This window comes from Myotis daubentonii, chromosome 1 (assembly GCF_963259705.1).
Source record: "Myotis daubentonii chromosome 1, mMyoDau2.1, whole genome shotgun sequence".
NCBI classification, from domain to species: domain Eukaryota; kingdom Metazoa; phylum Chordata; class Mammalia; order Chiroptera; family Vespertilionidae; genus Myotis; species Myotis daubentonii.
In genome coordinates, this window is record NC_081840.1 from 7229414 (window position 1) to 7254353 (window position 24940).

At 43.4% G+C, this 24940-nt stretch overlaps 1 protein-coding gene across 19 annotated transcripts in view; it reads left to right on the forward strand.

The window, feature by feature from the left end:
* The first annotated feature begins 7379 nt into the window (after window positions 1-7379).
* WDR20 (WD repeat domain 20) overlaps window positions 7380-24940 on the forward strand; it is a 58487-nt gene continuing 40926 nt past the window's right edge. For 7 of the 19 annotated variants that reach the window (XR_009451807.1, XR_009451806.1, XM_059686925.1 and 4 more), the window contains exon 1: window positions 7382-7685. Coding sequence is in view for 12 of the 19 variants with exons in the window: in XM_059686925.1 (XP_059542908.1) it covers window positions 7437-7685 (249 nt within the window). In the remaining 7 variants the exon portion in view is untranslated. Of the gene's footprint in view, window positions 7686-8462; window positions 8600-8621; window positions 8808-24940 lie in introns of those variants that run through there. The other 12 variants (XM_059686809.1, XM_059686816.1, XM_059686826.1 and 9 more) reach the window with 8 other exon arrangements.

The window sequence follows — 24940 nt, forward strand, 5'->3', positions numbered from 1 at the left end:
GCTGCCCAGCCAGTGTGGTTCAGTGGTTGAGCATTGACCTATGAACCAGGAAGTCACAGTTGGATTCCTGGTCAGGATATACCCGGGTTGTGCACTCGATTCCCCGTAGGGGGCATGCAGCTGATCAATGTTTCTCTCTCATCATTAATGTTTCTCTCTCTTCTTTCCTCTCTCTGAAATCAACAAAAAATATTTTTTTTAAAAAAGAAATAAGATGCTTTGTACATGATCAATTTGTATCTAAAAACATATAATTTAGCCGATGTGGCACAGTTGGTTGAACATTGTCCTGTGCACCTAAGGGATGTGGGTTTGATTCCTAGTCATGGCACATACCCAGGTTGCAGGCTAGATCCCCTGTCAAGGGTGTGTACAGGAGGCAACCGATAGATGTTACTCTCTCTCCCTCTTTCCCTAGAATAAATGAAAAACATACACTCAGATGAGGATTAAAAATAAATAAATCACAATTTAGCAATCCCAATGGTGTGTCAGACTTACCATTCTGCAGATCTGAGGCAGAAGTAGAAGTGGTATTTAAGGACACTATGTTATGGGATGTTTTCCAAGTTTGTTTTCAAGTCCCATAATGGTCTTATAAAGAAGTACTGAATCATCTATCCAGCGGTTCTCAACCTCTGGGTCGCGACCCCTAAAAATACATCCTGCATGTCAGATATTTACATTACAATTCATAACAGTAGCAAAATTAGTTATGAAGTAACAACGAAAATAATTTTATGGTTGGGGGTCACCACAACATGAGGAACTGTATTAAAGGGTCACGGCATTAGGAAGGTTGAGAACCACTGATACCAATAAAAGGGTAATATGCTAATTAGACCGGATAGACAGGACGTCTGTCCTTCAGACAAAAGCTGCGGTGACTGTGAGGGCAGAGGAGGGCCAGCAGCGGGGTGATGGGGGCGGCGCCTTCCCCTGATAGGTCCGGTTGCCTCCTGCAGAGGGAGGCCAGACTCCGGCTTAGGCCTGCTCCCTGGGGGACATCCCCTGAGGCCTCCTGGGCTGTGAGAGGGAGTAGGCCAGGTTGAGGGTCCCCCCCCCCCCCCATCCAGTGCATGAATTTTCATGCACCAGGCCTCTAGTAATGTAATAGAATAAGCTCATCCAACAAGATAAATCTGAGGTTGGTTACTTTATATAGTGAGTCAGTAAAGATTTCAAATGTGGTTCCTAAAGATACCCATCTATGTCTATTTCTCTTTAGAAGGTCACTGTGTCAAACATGTGTTCTCCTCAAATTTAAAAACAAACAGGTAAACATGCTTTTCTAATGGATTATTCTCTGAATCTGAAAAACAATAAGTTTGACCTAAAGTGAATACTCTACATTACATTGAAAAAAAAATAAAAAAAAAAATGGTATGCTTTAGTCCCCAACCTCCTGGATTGTCCCACTGCTCATGCTCACTCCCTTGGGATGGTACCCAGGCTTTAAATCCATTTCTTAGCTCATGACTGAATGTTGGCAGCTGGGTCTAAGGTAGCCCTTGATTAGTCACGGTCTCCTGGATGTTTCCTCTAAGTGCCTAACAGCCACCTCCCCGACTCATGTTAAAAGATGAACTCCCGATCTTCCTTTCAAAACCTGCTCCTTCCCAGGCTTCTCATCTAAGTTAATGACACCTCCACTCTCCAGCTGTTGTACCTACTCTGGATTTATTCTTTTTTCTTTTTATTTTATTTATTTATTTTAATATATTTTATTGATTTTTTACAGAGAGGAAGGGAGAGAGATAGAGAGTTAGAAACATCGATGAGAGAGAAACATCGATCAGCTGCCTCCTGCACATCCCCCACTGGGGATGTGCCCACAACCCAGGTACATGCCCTTGACCGGAATCGAACCTGGGACCCCTCAGTCCGCAGGCTGACGCTCTATCCACCGAGCCAAACCGGTTTCGGCATCTTTTTTCTTTTTAAAATATATTTCTTTATTGATTTCAGAGAGAAAGGGAGAAGGGGAGAGAGAGAGAAACATCAATGATGAGAATCATTGATTGGCTGCCTCCAGCAGGTCCCCTACTGGGGATTGAGCCTGCAACCCAGGCATGTGCCCTTGGCCGGAATGAACGTGGGACCCTTCAGTCCGCAGGCCAACGCTCTATCCACTGAGCCAAACCGGCTAGGTCTGGATTTATTCTTGACTCCTCCATTTCTCCCATAAATCATATCTAATCTGCTGGGAAGTCCCATTGGCTTTACCTCCAGAATACATCTAGGATACTAACCTCTCTCAGTCTGGACTGCGACCACCCCTCGTCCAAGCCTCCACTTCCTTTGGCCTGGATTACTACACTAGCCTCCCAATGGGACCTTCCACTCTCGCTTCCCACAGTCTACCTTCAAATCAGCAAATGGATTTTAAAGCCTGCAGTGGCTTCCCTGCCCACTCTGCTCTAGCCACTCTGGCAGACTGACTTGTGTTCTATTTTGTGTTAAGAGCAAAAGTAGAATATTGGGAACTAGCTGTGTTTATGGGAAATATAATTATGCTCTGTTAACTGTGATTGCCTTGTTCGGGTTAAAGAAAGGAAATTCTAACCTGGCTGGGAGTTGTACGCCCCACCCCGGGACCTGGGAGTCAACCTTGGAATGCAGTCCATTTTCATTCAAGAACTGCCTATTATTATGGAAAGACCGACAACTTTGTTGCACAAACAATGGAGTACCAATCCAGCTTCCTACTTCCCTATGCCTGTAATCCCTACTTCCCCATGTAATCCTTGTCCTACCCTATATAAGCAGCTGGGTTATGGGGGCCTGCAGAGCAGATGTTTTGTGGCTGACCTGCTGCTCTCCCATGCTGATGGCAGTATTGGAATAAACGCTTATATGTGACTCAACCCTGTCTCTGCTTAATTGGCTCAAGTAGCGACAGGCGGCACGGACCTATTGATTGTCCGGTTACATAAATACACTTGTGCCCTGCGGGCTCTGCCGTGGCTTTTTCCTCTGCATGCTTGGCACTTTCCCCTGATAGGCCATGGCTCACGCCCTCACCTCTTTCAAGTCTTTGCTGAAATGTCACCTTCTCAATGAGACTTATCTTGATCATCATATTTTAAACTGTAACCTACCCAGCACATTCCCAACCCTCTTATCCTGCTCTACTTCTTTTCCTAGCACAATCACTATTTGGTTTATTTATTTGTGTTTATTGTTTATCCTCTGTCTTCTCCTTGCAAGAATATAAACTCCACAAGTGAGGGATTTTTGTTTACTGATGCCTCCCAAAGGCTAGAACCAAGTGGCACACCTGAGCACTCAAATATTTGAGGATATAAAGAATCTTTAAAGACCGAACCTGGCTAGAGAACCTGGCTAGAATCTGGCTAGGCTGCTGATGAACTGAAAAAAAAAAAAAAAAAAAGAATCTTAATGAGTCTGGCTGGTGTGACTCAATGGTTGGGTGTCGACCTATGAACCAGGAAGTCACAGTTGGATTCCTGGTCAGGGCACATGCCCAGGTTGTAGGCTCAATCCCCAATAGGGGACATGCAAGAGGGAGCCTATCCATGATTCTCTCTCATTGATGTTTCTCTCTCTCTCTTCCTCTCCCTTTCTCTCTCTGAAATCAATAAAAACATTAAAAAAAATAATTTGAATGAGGCCCCTCATATCCTTGAGTGTGCATACAACCTGGTTGAAAGGCAGCATGTACTGTACATACTAAAAGATAAATACCAATAGAAGACAATTAGCATATTCTAATAAATACCAAAAGAAGATAATGGTTTAGGATACTATACATGAAAAATGAAAGCTTAGCCCTAGCTGGTTTGGCTCAGTGGATAGAGCATTGGACTGCGGACTGAAAGGTCAAGGTTCGATTCCAGTCAAGGGTACATGCTTGGGTTGCGGGCTCAATTCACAGGAGGTGATCAATGATACTCTCTCATCATTGATGTTTCTATCTCTCTCTCCCTCTCCCTTCCTCTCTGAAGTCAATAAAAATATATTTAAAAAGGAAAAGAAAAATGAAGTTTTGGCAAAGTGCCACAGAAGTTTAGAGAGGTAATTTTTAAATTGGGGAGGGGGGTGGTCACACCTCTTTGAAAATCTGATGAAGGCTACAGACTCCAATAACATAATAAAGATGTACACAACATTTTGAATACAATTACAAAGAGCTCAAACACTTCCTGAAGCCAGTCATGTATCCTGAATAGGGAATGCTTGGTTTCAAATATGGTTTTATCACCAGGGGCTTGGGAAAGGCTTGGTGAGGATGGGACTTAGCCTAGGCCTGAGAACAGGCTATGAAGGGGAAAGCAGAGGAAAGAAGGTTCTTTTCTAGCAAGAGAAAGAACTAAGGGTGATGCAGAACAGTCTGACTGGAATGCAGGCTTTCTGCAATATGTAACAACAGGCTGAGAATTACTGGGTGCATGACTTAAATAATATGACTGTTGTAAGTCATTGAAAGTTTCTGGGCAATAATGCAATATCTAAAGTAATGTTTTAAGGAAATTAATTTGGAAGTTGTTTATAGGAGCAAAGTTGAGAGAAAAAGTGAAATTAAGGAAATCATTCATAAAGCTATCTATATATGTAAAAGCCCAGTGACCGGAATGGCGGAACGACCAGAATGACTGGAACGACCGGTAGCTATAACACGCACTGTGGCAGCCAACCAGCCTGATCTGGGCCCTGATCGGCGCCCAACACCCCGATCAGGGGTGGGGCTGGCTGGCCAACTGCCTGTGGCCCCTCCCCGATGCTGGCCCAACCCCACCCATGTATGAATTTGTGCACTGGGCCTCTAATTACATAATAATTCAAGTTTGAAGAAAAGGAAAGGGACCTGCTAAGGTTTAGAAACTGATGAATTGGAGGCACAAATCCAATAAGAAATTCCAGTATGAAACTGAAAATCAGAAATGAATTTCAGGTCAGGCCCAGTTATATATGTTCAGGTATTATTTACTGCATCCTTAAGTGTGTGGGGAGAAAAACTAAGAATAGAGATTATTCAAAGGCATTGGATGGGACAAAGTGAACAGCCTATTATAATAGTGATCACAATAAAATATGGTAAATTCATACAGAATAAAACCCTAATAGAATGCTTGAGGCATACAGGTATTATGGGTAATTGAAAGCTGTGGTTGAGGGCTAACAAAACATTTTTGTTTTAATTTTTGCTTGCTGAGTTTTTTCCCCAAAAAGTATTATTATGCTTTTATCCCACTTGATAACAGGAACACAACTGAATTATTTTTAGACTAGAGGCCCGATGCATGAAATTCGTGCAAGAGTAGGCCTCCTTCCCCCGGCTGTCGGCACCAGCTTTCCTCTGGCACCCAGGACCCAGGCTTCCCTCAGGCCACCAGCAGGCATCCGGGCTTTCCTCACAGCCCTGACTTCTCCAGAAGGACATCTGGTCTAATTATCATATTATGCTTTTATTATTATAGATGATTCAGGATGTCACTATCCCTCAAGGTGACCATTATAAATATACTAGAGGCCCGGTGCATGAATTCATTCACGGGTGAGGTCCCTTGGCCTGGCTGGCGATCGGGGCTGTCTTGCCCAGTTCCGATCAGGACTGGCCGGCCAGGGGGAAGGACCACGGGAGGTTGGCCGGCTGGGGGGAGGGACTGTGGGCAGTTGGCCAGCCAGCTCCGCCCCCTTGTAGAACTTCCAGTCAAGGGGACAATTTGCATATTAGCCTTTTATTATATAGGATTTTAAAAAAATATATATATGTTATTGATTTTTTACAGAGAGGAAGGGAGAGGGATAGAGAGTTAGAAACATCGATGAGAGGGAAACAACGATCAGCTGCCTCCTGCACACTCCCCACTGGGGATGTGCCCACAACCAAGGTACATGCCCTTGACTGGAATTGAACCTGGGACCTTTCAGTCCACAGACCGACGCTCTATCCACTGAGCCAAACTGGTCAGGGCAATATATAGGATATTTTTAATGTAAAATAACAGTTACAGAAAATTGGGATACATCCATGGTGACCACAGAAGACATCCTGGTATTTTAAAAGACTTCTGATATTTATTAGACTTTTAGGTAAACGCAGATAACATCAAAACAATATAACAAGAAAATTTTAAAGTACTTTAAGGACCTATTAATTAAGCAGAATGTTAGTGTTGTTGTGGTTTTTTTTGCCAACAAAAGATACAAGATGTTAGTGTCAAATGCATTATTACATCATTGGCACAGTTTCCACTGGCATCTACTTGCTTTGTGATACACAAGATGTTTATGATTTAGACTCCTCTCACTTTAGAACTCACTTCCCGCCGCTTCTTTTGTGGCCCTCCAGCTGCAATGTGAACTTAAAGGAGTCGTTCATTCTTTCTGTACCAAACGTTTCCGCCCCTCCCGGAATTCTGCCAGAATGCTTCTGTCACCTCAGAAACGTTCTTATTCTAGCGCAACATGCTCAGGGCCCGGGTAGAAAATGCTGACTGTTTCGCCTTCAACACGTGTGCCTGCCCTTACATATCTAGACGCAGCACAGTATATGCACAAAACTATGCCTGGGAAACTATTTCCCAGCTTCCACTTGAGCCTCTTTAAAAAAAAAATCAACCGCCTAAGACGCTAAGCAAAGGGCTATTAATAACCGAGGAAGACAAGTGAATCCTACGGAGTCTCTGATTCCCGTCCCCTCCCCGCTTTTCTCTAAAAACCTGGTGAAGACACCCTTAACACAAGTGCCGACACAACCTACTTTTCTTAAAATCAGCCACCGCTCACCCATAACAGGTATTCAGGTGTCTGACTTGCAAGCTCACGTGCTGGGTGTATATATACACCATTCTCCCTCCATCCGTCTAAACAGGATGGCGATGCGCAAAGCTCGGGTCCTCGGGTGCCCGGAGGTGCAGAGGGGGTCCTGACGGTCGCAGGGGAGGGGGGGAGGGTGGCCGGAGGGCAGGTCCCAAGGGAGGAGGACCGCCCCCCGCCCCTCCCGAGGCACAACATTGGGGCTCCGGCTCCCCTCGCGGCAGAAGGGGGCGGCAGCCGAGACAGCTCTCTTCCTCAGCGCCTCCGGGTCCCGGGGTGTCTCGGGTCCCAGCCGCCCGGAGCTCACCTCCGCGCTGCCCACAGCAGCCCCGTTACCGTCGGAGTCTCCGAACCTGTCGGGGCGGAGGATGCGGGCGGAGCCGGCCTCACCTGCGCCGCACAGGGGCCGCCCCAGGCCGCGCCCAGGGGCGGAGCCTGCGGCCCCCGCGGCGCGGAGCGCGCCAGGTGAGCACGCCTGCGCAGTCGGGCCGTAAACAAGCCCGCCCCTGCCCCTCGGCCTGCCTCCGCCGGGGCCGGCTCGCGGGTGGGCGGGGCCAGGAGGAAGGGGCGGGGGGAGCGCGCGAGGCCCGGACGGCGCCTGCGCGGTGGGCGTGATCCGGGCACTTAGGGCAGGATGAACGCTGCTTTCCAAGATGGCGACGGAGGGAGGAGGGAAGGAGATGAACGAGATTAAGACCCAATTCACCACCCGGGAAGGTCTGTACAAGCTGCTGCCGAACTCGGAGTACAGCCGGCCCAACCGTGTGCCCTTCAACTCGCAGGGATCCAACCCTGTCCGCGTCTCCTTCGTAAACCTCAACGATCAGTCTGGCAACGGTGACCGCCTCTGCTTCAATGTGGGCCGGGAGCTCTACTTCTATATCTACAAGGGGGTCCGCAAGGTACCGACCCGGGCGTCACCGGGGCCGCCGGCGGCGTGGGCAGATGCCGGGAGCAGGGCGGTGACCGCGGGGGCCAGGGTGACCGTCGCGCTTACTTTTGAGTGGGCCGGCAACTCCACTGGGGTGCTCCTGAGGACGGGGGGTTCTGGAGAGCAGGGTGGGGGCGGTGGCCGGGCCCGGGGTGCAGGGTCCCGTCCGGGCGGCCCCGGGGCCGCTGCCTCCCGTCGGGCAGGGTCCGGCCGGCGCCGCCAGGCTCTGACACGGCCCGGGAGCGGGCCTGCGGAGTCCCCGGAAGAGGTGGGGTGGCCGTCTGCTGGCTGAGACGGCCTCGCCTCCCGGCAGCGCTCGAGTCTCGCTCCGGGTGAGAGAACGGGCGGCTGGGGCCGGGAGCGGAGGACCGGAGTCCCGGGTCCGAAGGGACCCGCCCGGCGCGACGGGCTGCTTCACCTGCCGCCGCACTGACACTTCCTCGGAGCCTCTCCTTCTGGTGTCAACACTCGCTCCCTGCAGAGCCCCCGAGGGAGGGCGGCTGTCACGGTCTCCGCCGGCGGAGTCTTCCTCGGAGGAGAGGATGCTGCAGGGGGTCCGCTTGTGCCTGGTCGCGTGGGGTGGCCAGCGAGCCCAGGGCGAGGTCCAGGTGACGTTTGCAGCGAGCCGGGCTGGTCCGCAAGGGTTCGGGGAGAGCGTGCCCGAATCAGCCTCGCCCAGCGAGTCAGGCTGTGTCCCACCCGGGGAGGGCCGGCCGTGCCTTAGAAGCGACTTGACAGGAACCATTCTTGGCGGGCGACTTCACCGTCATTCCGCGAAGCGTGTCATCATCCTTTAAAAATACCTCTTTAAAAGAAGCAACTTAGTGTAGGAGCTTTTCTTTCATTAGCAAGGTAACCCGGTCCTCGTGGAGAACTGCTTTAGAGGTAGGTGTCTTTGGCTGGAGGAAATGAGCGCACCCACCGCGCCCGGGCGTGGGGAGAGGCGGTGGCCGGTTAACTTACCCATGTGCGGTTAGTGTGCAAGTGAATGGTGCATATTGAAGAGTGGATGGACTCTGAGATTTAACGCATCCAGAACAGCAGGGATGACAGTACTGTATCTAAATGGAGCAAGTTGTCTTACTTGTTCAAGGTGAATCTTTTTTTGGTTGAGACTTTATAAGTGTACCACTGTGTTTGAGATATGCGGTGACAAGTGGCTGACAATAAGCCGCTTGACTGTATTTTTTCTCTCTTGGAATTGGGAGAGTGTGAAGTCATTGGTAGTCTAGGAACAGAAGTTTTAGTCCTAATCCCAGCTTTGGCACTGACCTTGGACGAGTTATTTTACTTCTCCGTCTGCACCCCTTTAAAAAGAGAATGGTGTAATCCACACATTTAACTTATAGTATCATGACTGGAATGAACGTTAAAGCCCGGAAACACCCAGTAGATGTAAAATAGAGTTAAAATAAGCAGTAAGAGTAACTGTCAAACAGAGAGCTGCTCTCTTGACATTGAGAGGACTGAACAAGTCAGCCTTTTCTCTGGAGCTAAGTTTAGAATTTTAAGTTAACACTTATATAAAAATAAGCAAGTGCTTAAAAACTCAGTTTTCTAGCAATTACTAGTGTAAAAAAGGGTGTTACCTTTTTTTGTTTTGTTAAAGTTTTCTTTGAACATATATTATTTCTGAAGCATTCTAGTGGGAAACCTTATCTGGATCAGGTAGCCCCTGTTTGCATCGTAAAAACAGATCTCTTGCCTGGAAGTATGGAAACAGCGTTCTCTCTTAGTGGGATACTATTTAATGAAGGGTAAAACTAGGAGAGCTTTTCAAAACTACACCAAAACATTATTTTAAATCAGACAAAATCTTGAACATGTAAATTTGCCTTTAGCGCCATAATTTATTTGGGCACTTTAATTTTTTTGTAAAATTTCATTTTCATGTGGTAATATCTTGTAATACATTTACATGACAGTGGGGCCTTGACTTACGAGTGTCCTGACTAACGAGTTTTTCGAGATACAAGCCGTCTCTCTGCCGATTTTTTGCTTTGAGTTGCGAGCTAAAATTCGGGTTACGAGCCAGCTTCAGATACCCCACCGCTAGTTGACACAGCGAACATCACAGTGAACGCCACAACATCACAGCATCACGTGTCTCACTCGTTCACTTTAAGATTTTTTTTTTTCACTTTAAGATTTGACATACGAGTAATTTGAGTTACGAGCTCCATCACGGAACGAATTAAACTCGTAAGTCAAGGCCCCACTGTATTTGGTAGACATTTCAACTCTTGTCTAGCCATTATAATTAAAAAAATTTTTTCATGAATGAGTTTGCATTTATTATTTTTGAGTATAAGTGATTGTTTTTGTGACTGTTTTCTGATTTTAAAATAAGGCAGATAGTGTTCCTTAATCAGAAACCAAAATTTACTTTTTTAAAAATATTTTTTTTATTGATTTCATAGAGGAAGGAAGAGGGAGAGATAGAAACATTAACGATGAGAGAATCATTAATTGGCTGCCTCCTGCACACCTCCTACTGGAGATGGAACCCGAACAATAACCTCCTGGTTCATAAGTCACAATCAACCACTGAGCCAGCCACACTGGCAGGGGCCAAAATTTACTTTCTGGGGTTAGGAGTTGTAAATCTGTTTTTGACAGTTGGTGATTTTGACTATTTTTTTTTAACTTTTTTTTATTGTTTTATTGCTTAAAGTATTACAAAGGATATTACATATGTGTCCTTTTTTTTTTCTCTCAGCCCTTGACAATCCCCTGGCCTCCCCTACCCCCCAGTGTCTTATGTCCATTGTTTATGCTTATATGCATGCATACAAGTCCTTCCGTTGATCTTTGACTATTTAAAAAAATTTTTTTTCTTAGGGGCGTATAAAGTTTCACAACAATTTTTCAGATCATTCAGAAGTTCTGATTTAGATGAATACATTCAACTTAAATCTGCTTATAAAATAACTAAAAATAGGACTCTTTAAAAAACTTCCTGAAAGGAAGTATGGAGTCGTGGGGAAGGGAGTGGATGAGGAGGTAGTCCAACATCTAAGCTGAGGGCTGTAATTTTGGCCCTTTTAAAACATTGACAGGTCAGGTTCTAGAGCTAGAAAGGACCTCAGAGGTTGTGCAGCCTCACCCCCTCAGAGAAAACCAAGGCTAGAGCACGTGCAGACCTCTGTTAGGGCTTTCTCATGGTAAGGAAAAGGAAATAGCTGAATCTAAAACACTGTCCTAATGAGAAGAGACTGATCAAGCTTTTTAGTCACAAGGATGCCATATACTCTGAGCATTTCAGAATTTACCCCAGCATTTTGACGCCTATTATCTCATTGAATCTTGAAAGCAATCCTCTGAGGTAGATGAAAGCATCATCTCACAATCGAAGTGGTTTGAAATGGGGTTCCTTGTGTGAGGAGATGTAGTTTTATGAATTTATGTTGCTTAACTAAAGGTAATTTAAACATTGGTTTAATACTGATACTAATAATTTCAACAAAGATTTGAGTGACTAACATAATAATTACACTAGGTCAGTGGTTCTCAGCCTTCTGGCCCTTTACAGTTCCTCATGTGACCCAACCATAAAATTATTTTCGTTGCGACTTCATAACTGTAATGTTGCTACTGTTATGAATTGTAATGTAAATATCTGATATGCAGGATGGTCTTAGGCGACCCCTGTGAAAGGGTCGTTCGACCGCCAAAGGGGTCGCGACCCACAGGTTGAGAACCGCTGTACTAGGTGATGTCGGGTACCCAAGGATGGGTAAGCCTGTGTCCCTCTCCCAAAGAACTTTCAACTACTAGCTTTCAAGCCTTTTTATAGCATACTTTGTTTTCATTTTTTTTTTTTAAAGGTTGTTTTAGGATGCAGATGCCAAAGGTAGTTGGGCTTATTGGACCAACCCTTTCATTTTATGGAGATCTGTTTTTACATAAATGTGAATGGCCACCATTTAGTTCCCAGCCGAAGGAAGCATCACTCCCCCTGCAAATCCTTCCAGTCGCAGGCTAGATCAGTTGTTTTCCCTATTACGTGTTCTCAGAGCATCTTGTACTTTGCCTTTATAGCACTTTTTAAAATTTGTAATTCTTTGGGCGATAACTTGTGTTTTCCATAAACTTGTCTTTTCTGCCTTCTCTGTCCTCCTAGGGCCCTGCAGAGTGACCAGCATAGAATAGGCCCTTACTGTTTGTACTTGTTGAGTAAATGACAATAAAACGTCCATGTCCATCTATGTCATACTTTAAAAAGATCTTTAAAAGCTGAAAAACCTATTCAATTTTGAGCCCAAAAATAATAGGTATTTTTAGTAGCTCATATCTTTTTAAAGGCATTGGAAATTATTGTTAATAGGTTACAAATTAGCTTTCTTACAACTGGGAATTGTGTTGCAAGTGATGGTGAAGTAATGGCACAGATTACTTTTGATCTACTTCTGTCAAACAATGTTACCTACCAGATCTATGTACTAACAAACACCTCTTTAAAGCGATACATACTCAGAATTACTTGGCATTCAAGTCAAAGAGCCTTTCTCCCCACTCCCCATCTTAGATTCCAGGTCACAAATGTGCTGCTCAGAGATGTTATTGAAACAATTTTTACAATAGATAGGACACAGAATTACATGACTTGCAAGGCCTTTTCAACTCTTAAATCTTGTATGATTCTATGCTCAATAATTTGTTCACACTTTAAAATATTTATTGATTTGAGAGATTGATTAATTATTCCATTTATTTATGCATTCATTAGTAGCTTCTTATATGTGCCCTGACCTGGGATCAAACCCGGAACCTAGGGCTAGCTCTAACCAACTGAGTTACCTGGCCAGGGCAGTCATTTTTAAATGAAAATAAATTCATTTTTCTATTGGGAAGATATCTTCATGGATTCATTGCCTACTTCTTGAATGGGAATTGGGAAGTGTGGAGTATAGTGAAGGCAAGTTGAACACATTGTGACTCTAGGTCAGTGATGGCGAACCTTTTGAGCTCGGCGTGTCAGCATTTTGAAAAACCCTAACTTAACTCTGGTGCCGTGTCACATATAGACATTTTTTGATATTTGCAACCATAGTAAAACAAAGACTTATATTTTTGATATTTATTTTATATATTTAAATGCCATTTAATAAAGAAAAATCAACCAAAAAAAATGAGTTCGAGTGTCACCTCTGACACGCGTGTCATAGGTTCGCCATCACTGTTCTAGGTCTTTATGCTGGAAAAAGCTTTGTCTTCACCATGCTGAGATGGAGCGAGGGTCTGAAGAGTCCATTAGGAACAGTTAAAATATTTTTAGAGCCAGAGTTTATCCAGGATGGTGATGGATTGAGTTGGGAGAGAATTATCATTCGGTATGGAAAATATTCTCTTTGGCAAAGACTGCAGGACCACCTGTTGGTGACTGAGGAATTAATGCTTTGTGGCGGAGGGTGAACTGGATGCCTTTTAGAGCCCCCCTCCCCTCCCTTGACTAGTTTTAGACACGGGATTGCTCCAGAGAAGTCATGTTCTTCACACTTTTCTCCCCATTTGTAATTTTTATTTTCTGTGCTCACCATTCATAGTTTGAAAGAGGCTTAGAAGTCTAGAACTTCTTATAGCAAATTTACTTGGAGACATTTTGTACTTAGTAGGGCACATGTGGAATTGAATGGAAATGTAGAATTTTTTTCCATTAAGGGCTACTCAATGACTTTTGAAGTAGTAAAGATTTAGTTATTTGTAGAATCTCATATACTGAGGGGAAAGCATCTTAATTGATCACTTACAGCAGGTTTGAGAAACTCATGTACCTCGGTTTTCTTGACCTTGAAACAGAATGATGATGAGATTTTGAAAGACTCCATGGGTGGATATCGGCAATGGCAAGGACCTCCCAAATATGTCAGTGAAATCCATGAGATAGTCATAAATGCCATTCCTTAAGCCAATATTTATGGGGCATGCTTACCAGATATGAATTACTGTTCTAGATGCTGGGTGTAGACAGAGTCTCCACCCTCAAAAAACTTGTCACCTATGTTGTTGTTATCATTGAGTTCATCTAATGTTTATTGTGCTCTGGTAGAAAACTTGAGCAAGAATCAAAACATAGTTAGTGGATTTTGCCACTGACTAGTTTGGCCAAATACCTAAAGAATCTTGTTTTAAAAATAAATGTGGAGATTTTTGTAGTCTGGTATTTGGTATCTTATTTACATATTTATATTTACTATATTTTTAAATATATATTTTTATTGATTTCAGAGAGGAAGTGAGAAGGAGAGAGAGAGATGGAAACATTAGTGATGAGAGAGAATCATTGATGGGCTGCCTCCTGCATGCCCCATGCTGGGATTGAACCCGCAACCCCGGCATGTGCCCTGTCTGGGAATTGAACCGTGACTTCCTGGTTCATAGGTCAATGCTCAACCACTGAGCATGCCAGCCGGGATAATATGTTTTTATTGACTTGAGAGAGAGAGAGAAACATTGATGTGGGAGAGAAACATCTCTCAGGTGCCTCCCATACAAACTCCAACTTGGGATTGAACCTGAAATCTTTTGGTGTACAGGATGATGCACAACTAACTAAGCCACACTGGTTTTATTTATATTTAATGAGGTTAGTTTGTGCAGAGATATGAAATGTGGTCCTGTTTGGTTATTTAGGAGTGGACATCAAAAATGGAAATAACTTTAATTGGTAGACATTTTCAGTTTTAGCTTTTAGAACATTTTAAGTGGTCTGAGACTGTCAGTGACAAATTACCTTATCCTGTAAACATTTGGCATCTGTTTTCAATAATAGATAAGGTTTGTCTTGTTTTTTTAAAAAAACACCTCATTCATCAAGTTATGTACATTGGAGTTATGTACGTTCATCAAGTTGTGTTTAAGGTATTGCTGTCTATTGTGGATAACTTGAAGGTGATTTCAGGTCTGTAAGGAGCTTGTGTTTTTGTTCTGATAATTGTAACACAGTAGAAGGCACTGAAGGAGCATACTGTGAAAGGTATTTTGCACCTTATTTTTTTCGGCTTGCTATAGATTGGAGATATTTCCATATTAGTAAGTGGGGAGCTTCTACACACTTGCTTTATAATCCATACTATGGATGTGTCATGTTATTTAACCAGATGACTCTTAATTGTTAGTTTTTTAAATACAAATGGTGCTACAGTAAGTAACTTTGCATGTGTAGTCATGTGCACAGAGGCAGGGATAGCTATAGGATGCATTTCTAGAGGAGGTGGGGGTGCTGCTGGGCTAGAGGGTACTGCTAGGCCATGTGTATTTTGATAGACATCATCACATTGCTCTCCATGGAGAGGGGCTGTGCTAGTGGATATGTGGACAGTGCACCTGTGTCACCACAGCCTCACCAACAGTGTGTTGTCAGACTTTTGCATTTGATCTGATGGGTGAGAAATTAGTGTAGTTTTTGCTTGTTTTTCCCTTACAACAAGAGATTGAGCATCTTTCTATATATTAAGAGTGAAATGTATTTCTTCTTATGTGAACTCTCTTTTATATCCCTTGCCCATTTTCCTGTTGGATTGTTTGATATCCTGATTTTAATTTTTTTTTATTTTATTTTTTTATATATAAGTTTTTTTTTTAATATATTTTTATTGATTTTTTACAGAGAGGAAGGGAGAGAGCTAGAGAGTCAGAAATATCGATGAGAGAGAAACATCGACCAGCTGCCTCCTGCACATCTCCCACTGGGGGTGTGCCCGCAACCAAGGTACATGCCCTTGACCAGAATCGAACCTGGGACCTTTCAGTCCGCAGGCCGACGCTCTATCCACTGAGCCAAACCGGTCTTGGTGATATCCTGATTTTTAAAAAGGAGCTCTTTATGTATTAGGGAGATTAGCTCTTTGAGATATGAATTACAGATTTTTTCTTCCCAGTTTGTCTTCTGTCTTGTAACTGTGCTTAGGGGTGTGTGTGTGTAAGTATATATGTTTTTTGCCACCAAGAATTTTCTTATTTTTTGTAGTTAAATTTACAAGTTTCCTTTTATAAAACTAGAGGCCCGGCTGGTGGGGTTGCTCGGCCTGGCCTGCACCCTCTCACAATCCGGGACCCCTTGGGGGATGTCGGACTACTGGTTTTGGCCTGATCCCCGCAGGCCAGGCCGAGGGACCCCACCGGTGCACAGAACCATGCACCAGGCCTCTAGTATGCATATAAGATCTTTGGTTAATCTCTTCCTGCCCTCCCCTCCCCCACTTCCCTCTGAGATTCATCAGTCTGTTCCATGTTCCCATGCTGGTGCGTTGAGCCTCTACCCCCTGGTCGTCAGTGTGCATCATAGCTACCAGTCGAACGGTTGGACGGTCGCTTAGGCTTTTATATATATAGATTTATAGATAATTTTGACCCATAGTTTTATTATTTAGGTGTTAACCACTTGATATTCTCCAGAGTCTAAGTAACAGAAAAGATTTACATTTTAATATTTGAGAATTAGGTTTAACGGACTTTTTTTGGAAGCAAGAGATGAACATTAGCATGTGCCGTGAAAAAGCTGGTGGACAGAGTGATTCACTAGTGCTCTTCATGGTTTAGCATACCTCGAATATATTATGTTAGGGATGTTTTGGTTTGCATATAACAGGAAACCCAACTCAAACTGGTTTACACTTTAAGGGGTATGCATTGGCTTATGTCATTGAAAGTTCCAGAGGTATTGTGGGCTTCAGGCGTGGTTTGATTGGGATTCCAGCTCTGTTTGCTGAGATTTGCTTGGTTTTGTTTTCCACTGTTTGTTGGCAGAATGGTGGTAGGCATGGAACAGAATGAAAGCCATTATCTAGGATGAGAGTGAACAGTGTTTCTGGTCACTTTCTCAGAAGAATAAGAAGGATTGTTACACAGAAGCCCCCAGCAAACCTCCTTTGATGTATTGCCCAGATTGGATTACCCGCCCATTCCTGTGGCCAAGGAAATGCTATGGTGCACTGTTTGACGAACCCGAACCTTTAGCAATTGGGATTAGATTATCTAGTACCCTGATTGGTCTGGAGCCCTCTCTGGAGCAGTGAGTAGATACCAGACAGGAGAATAAATCTATAGATCAGTGGTTCTCAACCTTCCTGATGTCGCGACCCTTTAATACAGTTCCTCATGTTGTGGTGACCCCCAATTTCATTGTTACAAATTGAACATAATTAAAGCATAGTGACTAATCACAAAAACAATATGTAATTATATATGTGTTTTCTGATGGTCTTAGGCGACCCCTGTGAAAGGGTCGTTCGACCCCCAAAGGGGTCGCGACCCACAGGATGAGCCGCTGCTATAGATAGACACTGGGTAGGAAACCAAGAGTTGCAGACTACACTGAGGGTCGCACACTAGGTTATGTACCGGGGACTCAGACGTAATAGACACAGTTCTTTCATTAAGGGGAGCTCATGGTGAGATGCAGCAGTAAAGAAGGGAAATAGAGTGCATTCGAGTTGGCAAGTTGAGCCTGGCCTAGGCTGCATTTGTAAACCTCTTTTCTTTGCTCTTGCTGTTTGACTATTATCAGTGCCTTTCCAACTCTTCAGTTTTGGAATTTTTTGTTTGACTCTGTCTTCCCCATTACCATGTGAATCTTTTTTAAAATATATTTTTATTGATTTCAGAGAGGGCGAGAGAGATAAAAACATCAATGATGAGAGAGAATCATTGATTGGCTGCCTCCTAAACTGAGGATTGAGCCTGCAAACCAGGCATGTGTCCTTGACTGGAATCGAACACAGGACCCTTCAGTCTGCAGGTCAACACTCTATCCATTGAGCCAAACCGGCTAGGCATACCCTGTGAATCTTGAGAGTGGAAACCATCTTATTCATCCATGCCTATTGTGGTGCCTGTGCATAGTAGGCAGCACATTGTATTTGATTCTACATGAATGAATCGGTTGAGATTAGAGTCCTCTAAGCACTTACTTGAGTAATTTAATCTTTAAAATCCCTGTCATAGGCCACATATGGTCAGTGTTAGTTATCAAAGCTCTCAGATAGCCTTGCCAGTGCCTTTTGCATTGCTCGAGAGGCTCTGAGACATTCTTCACAGCCTCAGGTCTTGTGCTATTTAGAATTGTGGGCTGTCCCAGGAGGACGCTGTGTATAGTGTTTTGATCGCCTGGTGCTGGCATTGTTTGGAAGCTATGTTCATCCTTATCCTGATGTCCTGGGAAAAAAGTGTCCCTTCTTCCCACTAAATATAGGAATTGCACACCTTACAGTGCTCTTTTCCCCTCTCTGGATTTTGGAATAGGTGTACGCTTAGCTAGCAAAACTAAGGGCATTATTAGCTCGGCTAATTAATAAATGGGGGGTGTTATGCTCAGGGCTTTCCCTGATGTGGCAGTTGGATTTCCCATTGAGCTCAGGGAGTGGGGTACAGGTTGAACTGGAAAAGCTTCACAGAGTCCTGCCACCGAAGTGCAAGTGCAGCCTTGGACCAAGCCCAGATCCATTGCCACTCCCCTGGCGTCCTTTGGAGCCTCTACCCATAGACTCATGCTGCTTTTCTTCCTTCCTCGTGACTGTATACTGACTTCTGGCCTTCTCTGCTCATTGAAGACTCTGGTATCTGCCTCACAGCCTTTCTTTCCACTGGAGTTCTGCTGTCTTCCTGCATAGTTTCATGTCCACCATACAGCCCGTCAAGCACCTGGCTTTTGTCCGTGGTCTCTTCTAGTCCACCTCTGGCTCTCTCCTGTGGCAATACTCCGGGTCTTATCATCAGCTGAAGTGGCTTCGGCTCCAGAATTGCTAATTCAGATAGAAACAGTTGTCCTTCTGCTCAGTGTGACCTTGGCTACCACCGCTCTATTTCTCCAGGGTACTGGCTGCTCAGCTTCATGCTGCCAAATCCGTTGGCCACTGTGCAGCCCAACTTCCTTGACACCGCTGATACTCTTCTCTTTATTGAAACATTCCTTGTTGTGACAATCTCAACTTTTACCTTTTGTTGTCCACATCTTTATTTTTTTTAAATATATTTTTATTGATTTCAGAGAGGAAGGAAGAGGAAGGGAGAGATAGAAACTTCAATGATGTGAGAGAATCACTGATCAGCTACCTCCTGCACACCCCACACTGGGGATCAAGCCTACAACCCGGGTATGGGCCCTGACCGGGAATCGAACCTTGACCTCATGGTTCATAGGTCGATGCTCAACCACTATACCACACTGGCCGGGGATCTGGTCCACATCTTTCTGGCAATTCACTACTTCTGCCTTTGCCAGTTCTTTTTCTCTCCCTAGTCTTTTCTGGATTTCCTTAAAACAGCCCTGTTTCCATTTGTCACTCCTATTATAAATCTCTACTGTATCTGTATCTTTTGTTCCTAAACTGTTTATGACCCCCCCACCCCATCCCCCCCAAAAAAAGAGAGAGAGAGAAAGATATTATTGCAATAAACTAATCCAGTGGGTATTTCTTTGAGAACAGGAATCCATTATTAAGGCAATTAAAACTGATAATACATGTGCTCTAGTAAAGTTCTGTTACCATCTTCTTGATAGTGACTTTGGCCAGTTTCTTCTGCTTCTGCTGGCTTTTATTTTCTGGACCATCTGTCTGGGATCATAGGTAATGGGCATCACTTGGTTGGAACCATGACTGTCCTATGCAGAGCTGGGACCTGCTCCGAAGTCACTGGAACACTCAGGTTGCTGCTGCTCTCAGATGCCGGGCTCAGTCGTCAGCTTGAGTTTCAGTCCCTCATTCATAGTTTTTTTTTTAACAAACTTGCTAGAGTTTGTCAATTGAAATTTTGTTTCAGAGAGTCAACTACTATCTTTTTGTTTTGTTTTGTTCATATTTGTTATCTTTATTTCTTTTCTTTTTCTAACATTGACTTGAGAGAGAGTGAGAAATATTGACTTGTTCCATTTATACATTCATTGGTTGATTCTTGTATATGTCCTGAGCAGGGATTGAATCTACAACCCTGACCATACTCTAACTAACTGAACTATCTGGTCAGGGCCTTTATTTCTTTTCTTTTCTTTCTTTTTTTTTTTTAGATTTCCTTTGTTCCTTTTCTAGCTCTCTGAATGGAAAACAGGTTTCAGCCTTTCTTTTTAATGATGTGCTCCAGGCTGTAGAAGTCCCTCTAAATATTGCTTTAACAGTCTCCCTGTTAGATATGTTGTAATATCATTGTCACTAAAATCTAAATATTTTACTTACATTTTTATTCCCTTGAATCTCTAACCAGGTTTTTTTGTTTGTTTGTTTTTCTTTTTCTAAGCAGGCATTTTTTTTTTTTTAGTTTCTATTTATGTTGTTTAATTTTGTTCTTGATTAATGTATTTGCATTATATGATCATAGAATGTTTTTTTTAAAATGTATTTTTATTGATTTCTTCAGAGAGGAAGGGAGAGGGAGATAGAAACATCAATAATGAGAGACAATCATCGATTGGCTGGCTCCTGCATGCCCCCCACTGGCAACTGAGCCAGAAACCGAGACCTCCTGGTTTAGAGGTCGACCCTCAACCAATGCGCCACACTGGCTGGGTGAAATGTTCCATGTATTTTTAAAAGAATGTATGCACCCAGGCTCAGGTGACATCTGTGTATGTGTGTTTGATCAAGTTTTGAATGCTCTTCACATTGTCCATAGTCTTACAGCTTTTGTGGCTGCTTTATCTATCAGTTCTGCGTACGTCTGTTCAGTACTCACTGATTCTGGACTTGTCCATTTCTCTTTGTCACTTTTTGCTTTATATTAAATTCAGAATCGTTACTCTTTGTAGATTGTTCTTCATGTTGGTATACTGTATTTTTTCATTATCTCTTCTTTTGCCCAAAATTTTACTTTGAAGATTGGAAAATCAGCTTATTTTTGTTATCATTTGCATGGAATGTTTTTCTATCCCTTATTTCAACGTATTTATGCAATTTTGTTTTCAATGTGTCTTTCTGGTCCTCTTAAATGTTTTCTATTTCATTGTTATTCTTGACACGCTCTTTTTCCCTCCCTCCTCTACCTACTTTCACTCCATCAGAAATTCCTCCAAAGTAGATATTGAATACATCTACTTTTGTATTCACTGTTCTCATCATGTTGCCTGGACACCACACAGCCTTCTGACTGGTCCGCTTTGCTTTTGCTGCCCTCTAATTTATTCTCTATGTAGTGGCCAGAGTGATCTTTAAAAATGGGAATCTGGTTGTCACTCCCAGGCTTAACATCTTTCAGTGGTTCTTGTTGTGTTTAGTATTAAAAACAAAAATATTAACATGGACAACTAGGCCCTGCATGAGCTGGCACTAATTACCTTATTATCCTCTTTCCCCTTTACTGTATCTTTCTCATTGGCTTCCTTTTAGTTCTTCCTTTTAGTTCTTCTAACAAACCTTACCCTTCTTTTTTTTAATTAAATCTTTATTGTTCAGATTATTACAGTTGTTCCTCTTTTTCCCCCCCATAGCTCTCCTCCACCCAGTTCCCACCCCACCCTCTGCCCTTACCCCTCCCACTGTCCTTATCCATAGGTGTACGATTTTTGTCCAGTCTCTTCCTGCACCCCCACACCCTTTCCCCCCAAGAATTGTTAGTCCACTCCCTTTCCATGCCCCTGGTTCTATTATATTCACCAGTTTACTCTGTTCATCAGATTTTTTATTCACTTGATTTTTAGATTCACTTGTTGATAGATATGTATTTGCTGTTCTTAATTTTTACCTTTACCTTTTTCTTCTTCCTCTTCTTAAAGAATACCTTTCAGCATTTCATATAATGCTGGTTTGGTGGTGATGAACTCCTTTAGCTTTTTCTTATCTGTGAAGCTCTTTATCTGACCTTCAATTCTGAATGATAGCTTTGCTGGATAAAGTAATCTTGGTTGTAGGTTCTTGGTATTCATCACTTTGAATATTTCTTGCCACTCCCTTCTGGCTTGCAAAGTTTCTGTTGAGAAATCAGCTGACAGTCGTATGGGTACTCCCTTGTAAGTAACTGACTGTCTTTCTCTTGCTGCTTTTAAGATTCTCTCTTTGTCTTTTTTGTTCTTGGCATTTTAATTATGATGTGTCTTGGTGTGGTCCTCTTTGGATTCCTTTTGTTTGGGGTTCTCTGCGCTTCCTGGACTTGTAAGTCTATTTCTTTCACCAGGTAAGGGAAGTTTTCTGTCATTCTTTCTTCAAATAGGTTTTCAATATCTTGCTCTCTCTCTTCTTCTGGCACCCCTATAATTCGGATGTTGGTTCGCTTGAAGTTGTCCCAGAGGCTCCTTACACTATCTTCGTATTTTTGGATTCTTTCTCCATTTTGCTTTTCTGGTTGGGTATTTTTTGCTTCTTCGTATTTCAAATCTTTGACTTGATTCTTGGGATCCACTTACCTCCTGTTGGATCTCTGTATATTATTCTTTATTTCAGTCAGTGTATGCTTAATTTCTAGTTGGTCTTTTTTCATATCCTCCAGGGCCTTGCTAAATTTATCGGCGGGTTCTAGAAAATTCTCGAAAAACCTTAAAGCGTGGTTTTGAACTCTATATCCAGTAGTTTGTTTTCCTCCATTTCTGTCATTTGTGACCTGTTTCTTTGTCTCTGCATTTTTATGCTTCCCTGTGTTGGTAGAGTGGCTTTGTGTGCTAGGTGTCCTATAGGGCCCAGTGGCTCAGCCTCCCCAGTTACCTGAGGTGGACCTTCTTGGTGCACCCCTTTGTGGGCTTTGTGAACAGTCTTGTTGTAGTTAAGCCTTGATTGTTGTAGGTATCACTGGGAAGAATTGACCTCCAGGCCCATTGGCTGTGAGAATCAGCTGTGTCTATGGTGGGAGAACTTCTGTGCTGGAGACACCCCTCTGGGGCAAGACTTACTTCAGTGGGGCTTTGGTGCTCACTGAGTCTGCCCCCTGAGTGTGTCCCTTATGGATCTGAGGAGTTGTAATCTGGATGGCCCCACTCTGACCACTGGGTACACTGGCTCTTGGATGTAAGGAGGTGCTAATTTAGCCTCTTCCTGAGGCTACCCAGCAGGAGCTATGAAGAGATCTGAAGATTCCCCTTCTTTGTTTGGGTTTTGGAGGTGCCCAGATGAGGCCCAGCTGTGAAGCAATGCCTTAGGCCTTCTCTTGGAAGTTCTGGGTCTGTCTGGCCCAGCTGCAGTATATTAGGTAATTTTCAGATTGCAAAGGGCCAGGGCATTCACATGCAGAAGCCTCTGCCGCAGCTGGGGTGGGGCGGGGTCTCAGGGAATCAACAGGGCGGAGCAAACAGCTATGGCTGATCCTCAGCCCTGCCCTAAGAGGCCCCGCGTCTCAGTGTCCCGGTAATCGCTGCAAACACCTCTGAGAGAAAGCCATCCTTGAGTTCTGCCCACTGCCAGGCAGTCCAGTTTCTCCCTGTATGAGTCTGGATCCCCAGAGACTTCCTGGAACTGGAGTTCAGAGCAGTCGGGGGCTTGTAACTTCCTCCCGATTGAAAAAGACAACTGCTTTCTCAGTTGCCAGCCCTTGCCGTGTGCGCCTCCGTACCTCTGCACTTTACTTCCGCACCTCCTCTGAGTCTCAGTGTGCTTTTCTCTTTCCTTCTAGTTGTAGAATTTCCACTCAGCCAGCCTTCCTGTAGTTCTGGATGATGTCCGTTTTGTCTTTTAGTTGTATTTTTGAAGTTGTTGTGGGAGGCAGTAATTTCCAGTGTTTACCTATGCTGCCATCTTGGTTTCTCCTTTGCCACCGATTTTTCTTTTGTGCTGTTTCCTTTGCCTGGAATGTACTAGGTGTACTAGTTAATAATGCAGATGTTTTTCAATAGATGGAGTTACACATGTTGATATATATGCAATTTGATATGTATGCTATTTTGTTGTATTGACAGCAAGCTTCAAAACTTCATATGTCAAATTTGCTGAAGGTGTTAACATCATAGATTTTTTTCTCACTTAAAAATGTTGAATTTCGTGCCAAAAAAGCATTTGCGGGAAGTTTTAATTCATTACTTTATTTTGAAAAAAAAGTTATCGTATACTTCGGGAAGCTTATGGTGAACATGCTCCATCTCAAGATACTTGTGAACACTGGTTTAAATGCTTTAAAAGTGATGATTTTGATGCGAAAGACAAGGAACGTCCAGGTCAACTGAAAAAGTTTAAGGACCAATAATTACAGGCATTATTGGAAGAAGATACGTGTCAAACTCAAAATTAAACATTGCTCAGCAAACAATTTCCGATCGTTTACAAGCAATGGGAAAGATTTTAAAGAAAGGAAAATGGGTGCCACATCAACTGAACGAAAGACAAATGGAAAACCGAAAAGTCATCAGTAAAATGTTATTCATTGGCACTAAAGAAAGTCTTTTTTGCATCCAATTGTGACTAGCGATGAAAAGTGGATTTATTTTGAGAATCCCAAATGCACAAAATCATGGGTTGATCCAGGTCAACCATCAACATTGACTGCAAGGCCAAATCACATTGGAAAGAAGACAGTGCTCTGCATTTGGTGGGATCAGGAAGGTGTGGTGTATTATGAGCTTCTAAAACCAGGTGACACCATTAATACTAATCGCTACAGACAACAAATAATCAATTTGAACCATGCTTTGATCGTGAAACAACCAGAATGGGGCAGAAGACTCGGCAAAGTAATTTTGCTTCATGATAACGCACCATCACACACTTCAAAACCAGTTAAAGACACGTTAAAAGATCTTGCCTGGGAAGTATTAACCCACCCGCTGTATTTGCCAGACCTTGCTCCTTCAGATTACCACTTGTTCCGATTGATGGCACATGCACTTTCTGAGCAGCACTTCAAAACATATGAAGAAGTGGAAAATTGAGTCTCTGAATTGTTTGCCTCAAAACAAGAAAAGTTCTATTGGGGCGGTATCCACAAATTACCTGAAAGATGGGGGAAATGTGTAGCTAGCGATGGACATTACTTTGAGTAAAGCACTTTTGATGTTTCTCTTGAAATTATCATGTTTTCTTTGATTACAAAATCTGCCATTATTAACTGGTACACCTAGTACTTCCACTCCCTATCCCTTCACCTGTTTAATTCCTACTTCTTTAAATCTTAGTTCATGTCATTTTTGTCCAAGCCTCTTATCCTGACCCCTAGGCTAGGTCACATCTCCTGTTAGCTTCTACCAGGTCATCTCTCTAGCACATGTCATGACAATAATAAAATAATTTGAATTTGAAGTTTTTTTTGAATTTGAAGTTTAATGTCCCTTTTCTCCCCACCCCCTAAACTAGATTGCAAACACAGGAGAGCTGGTTTTATCCT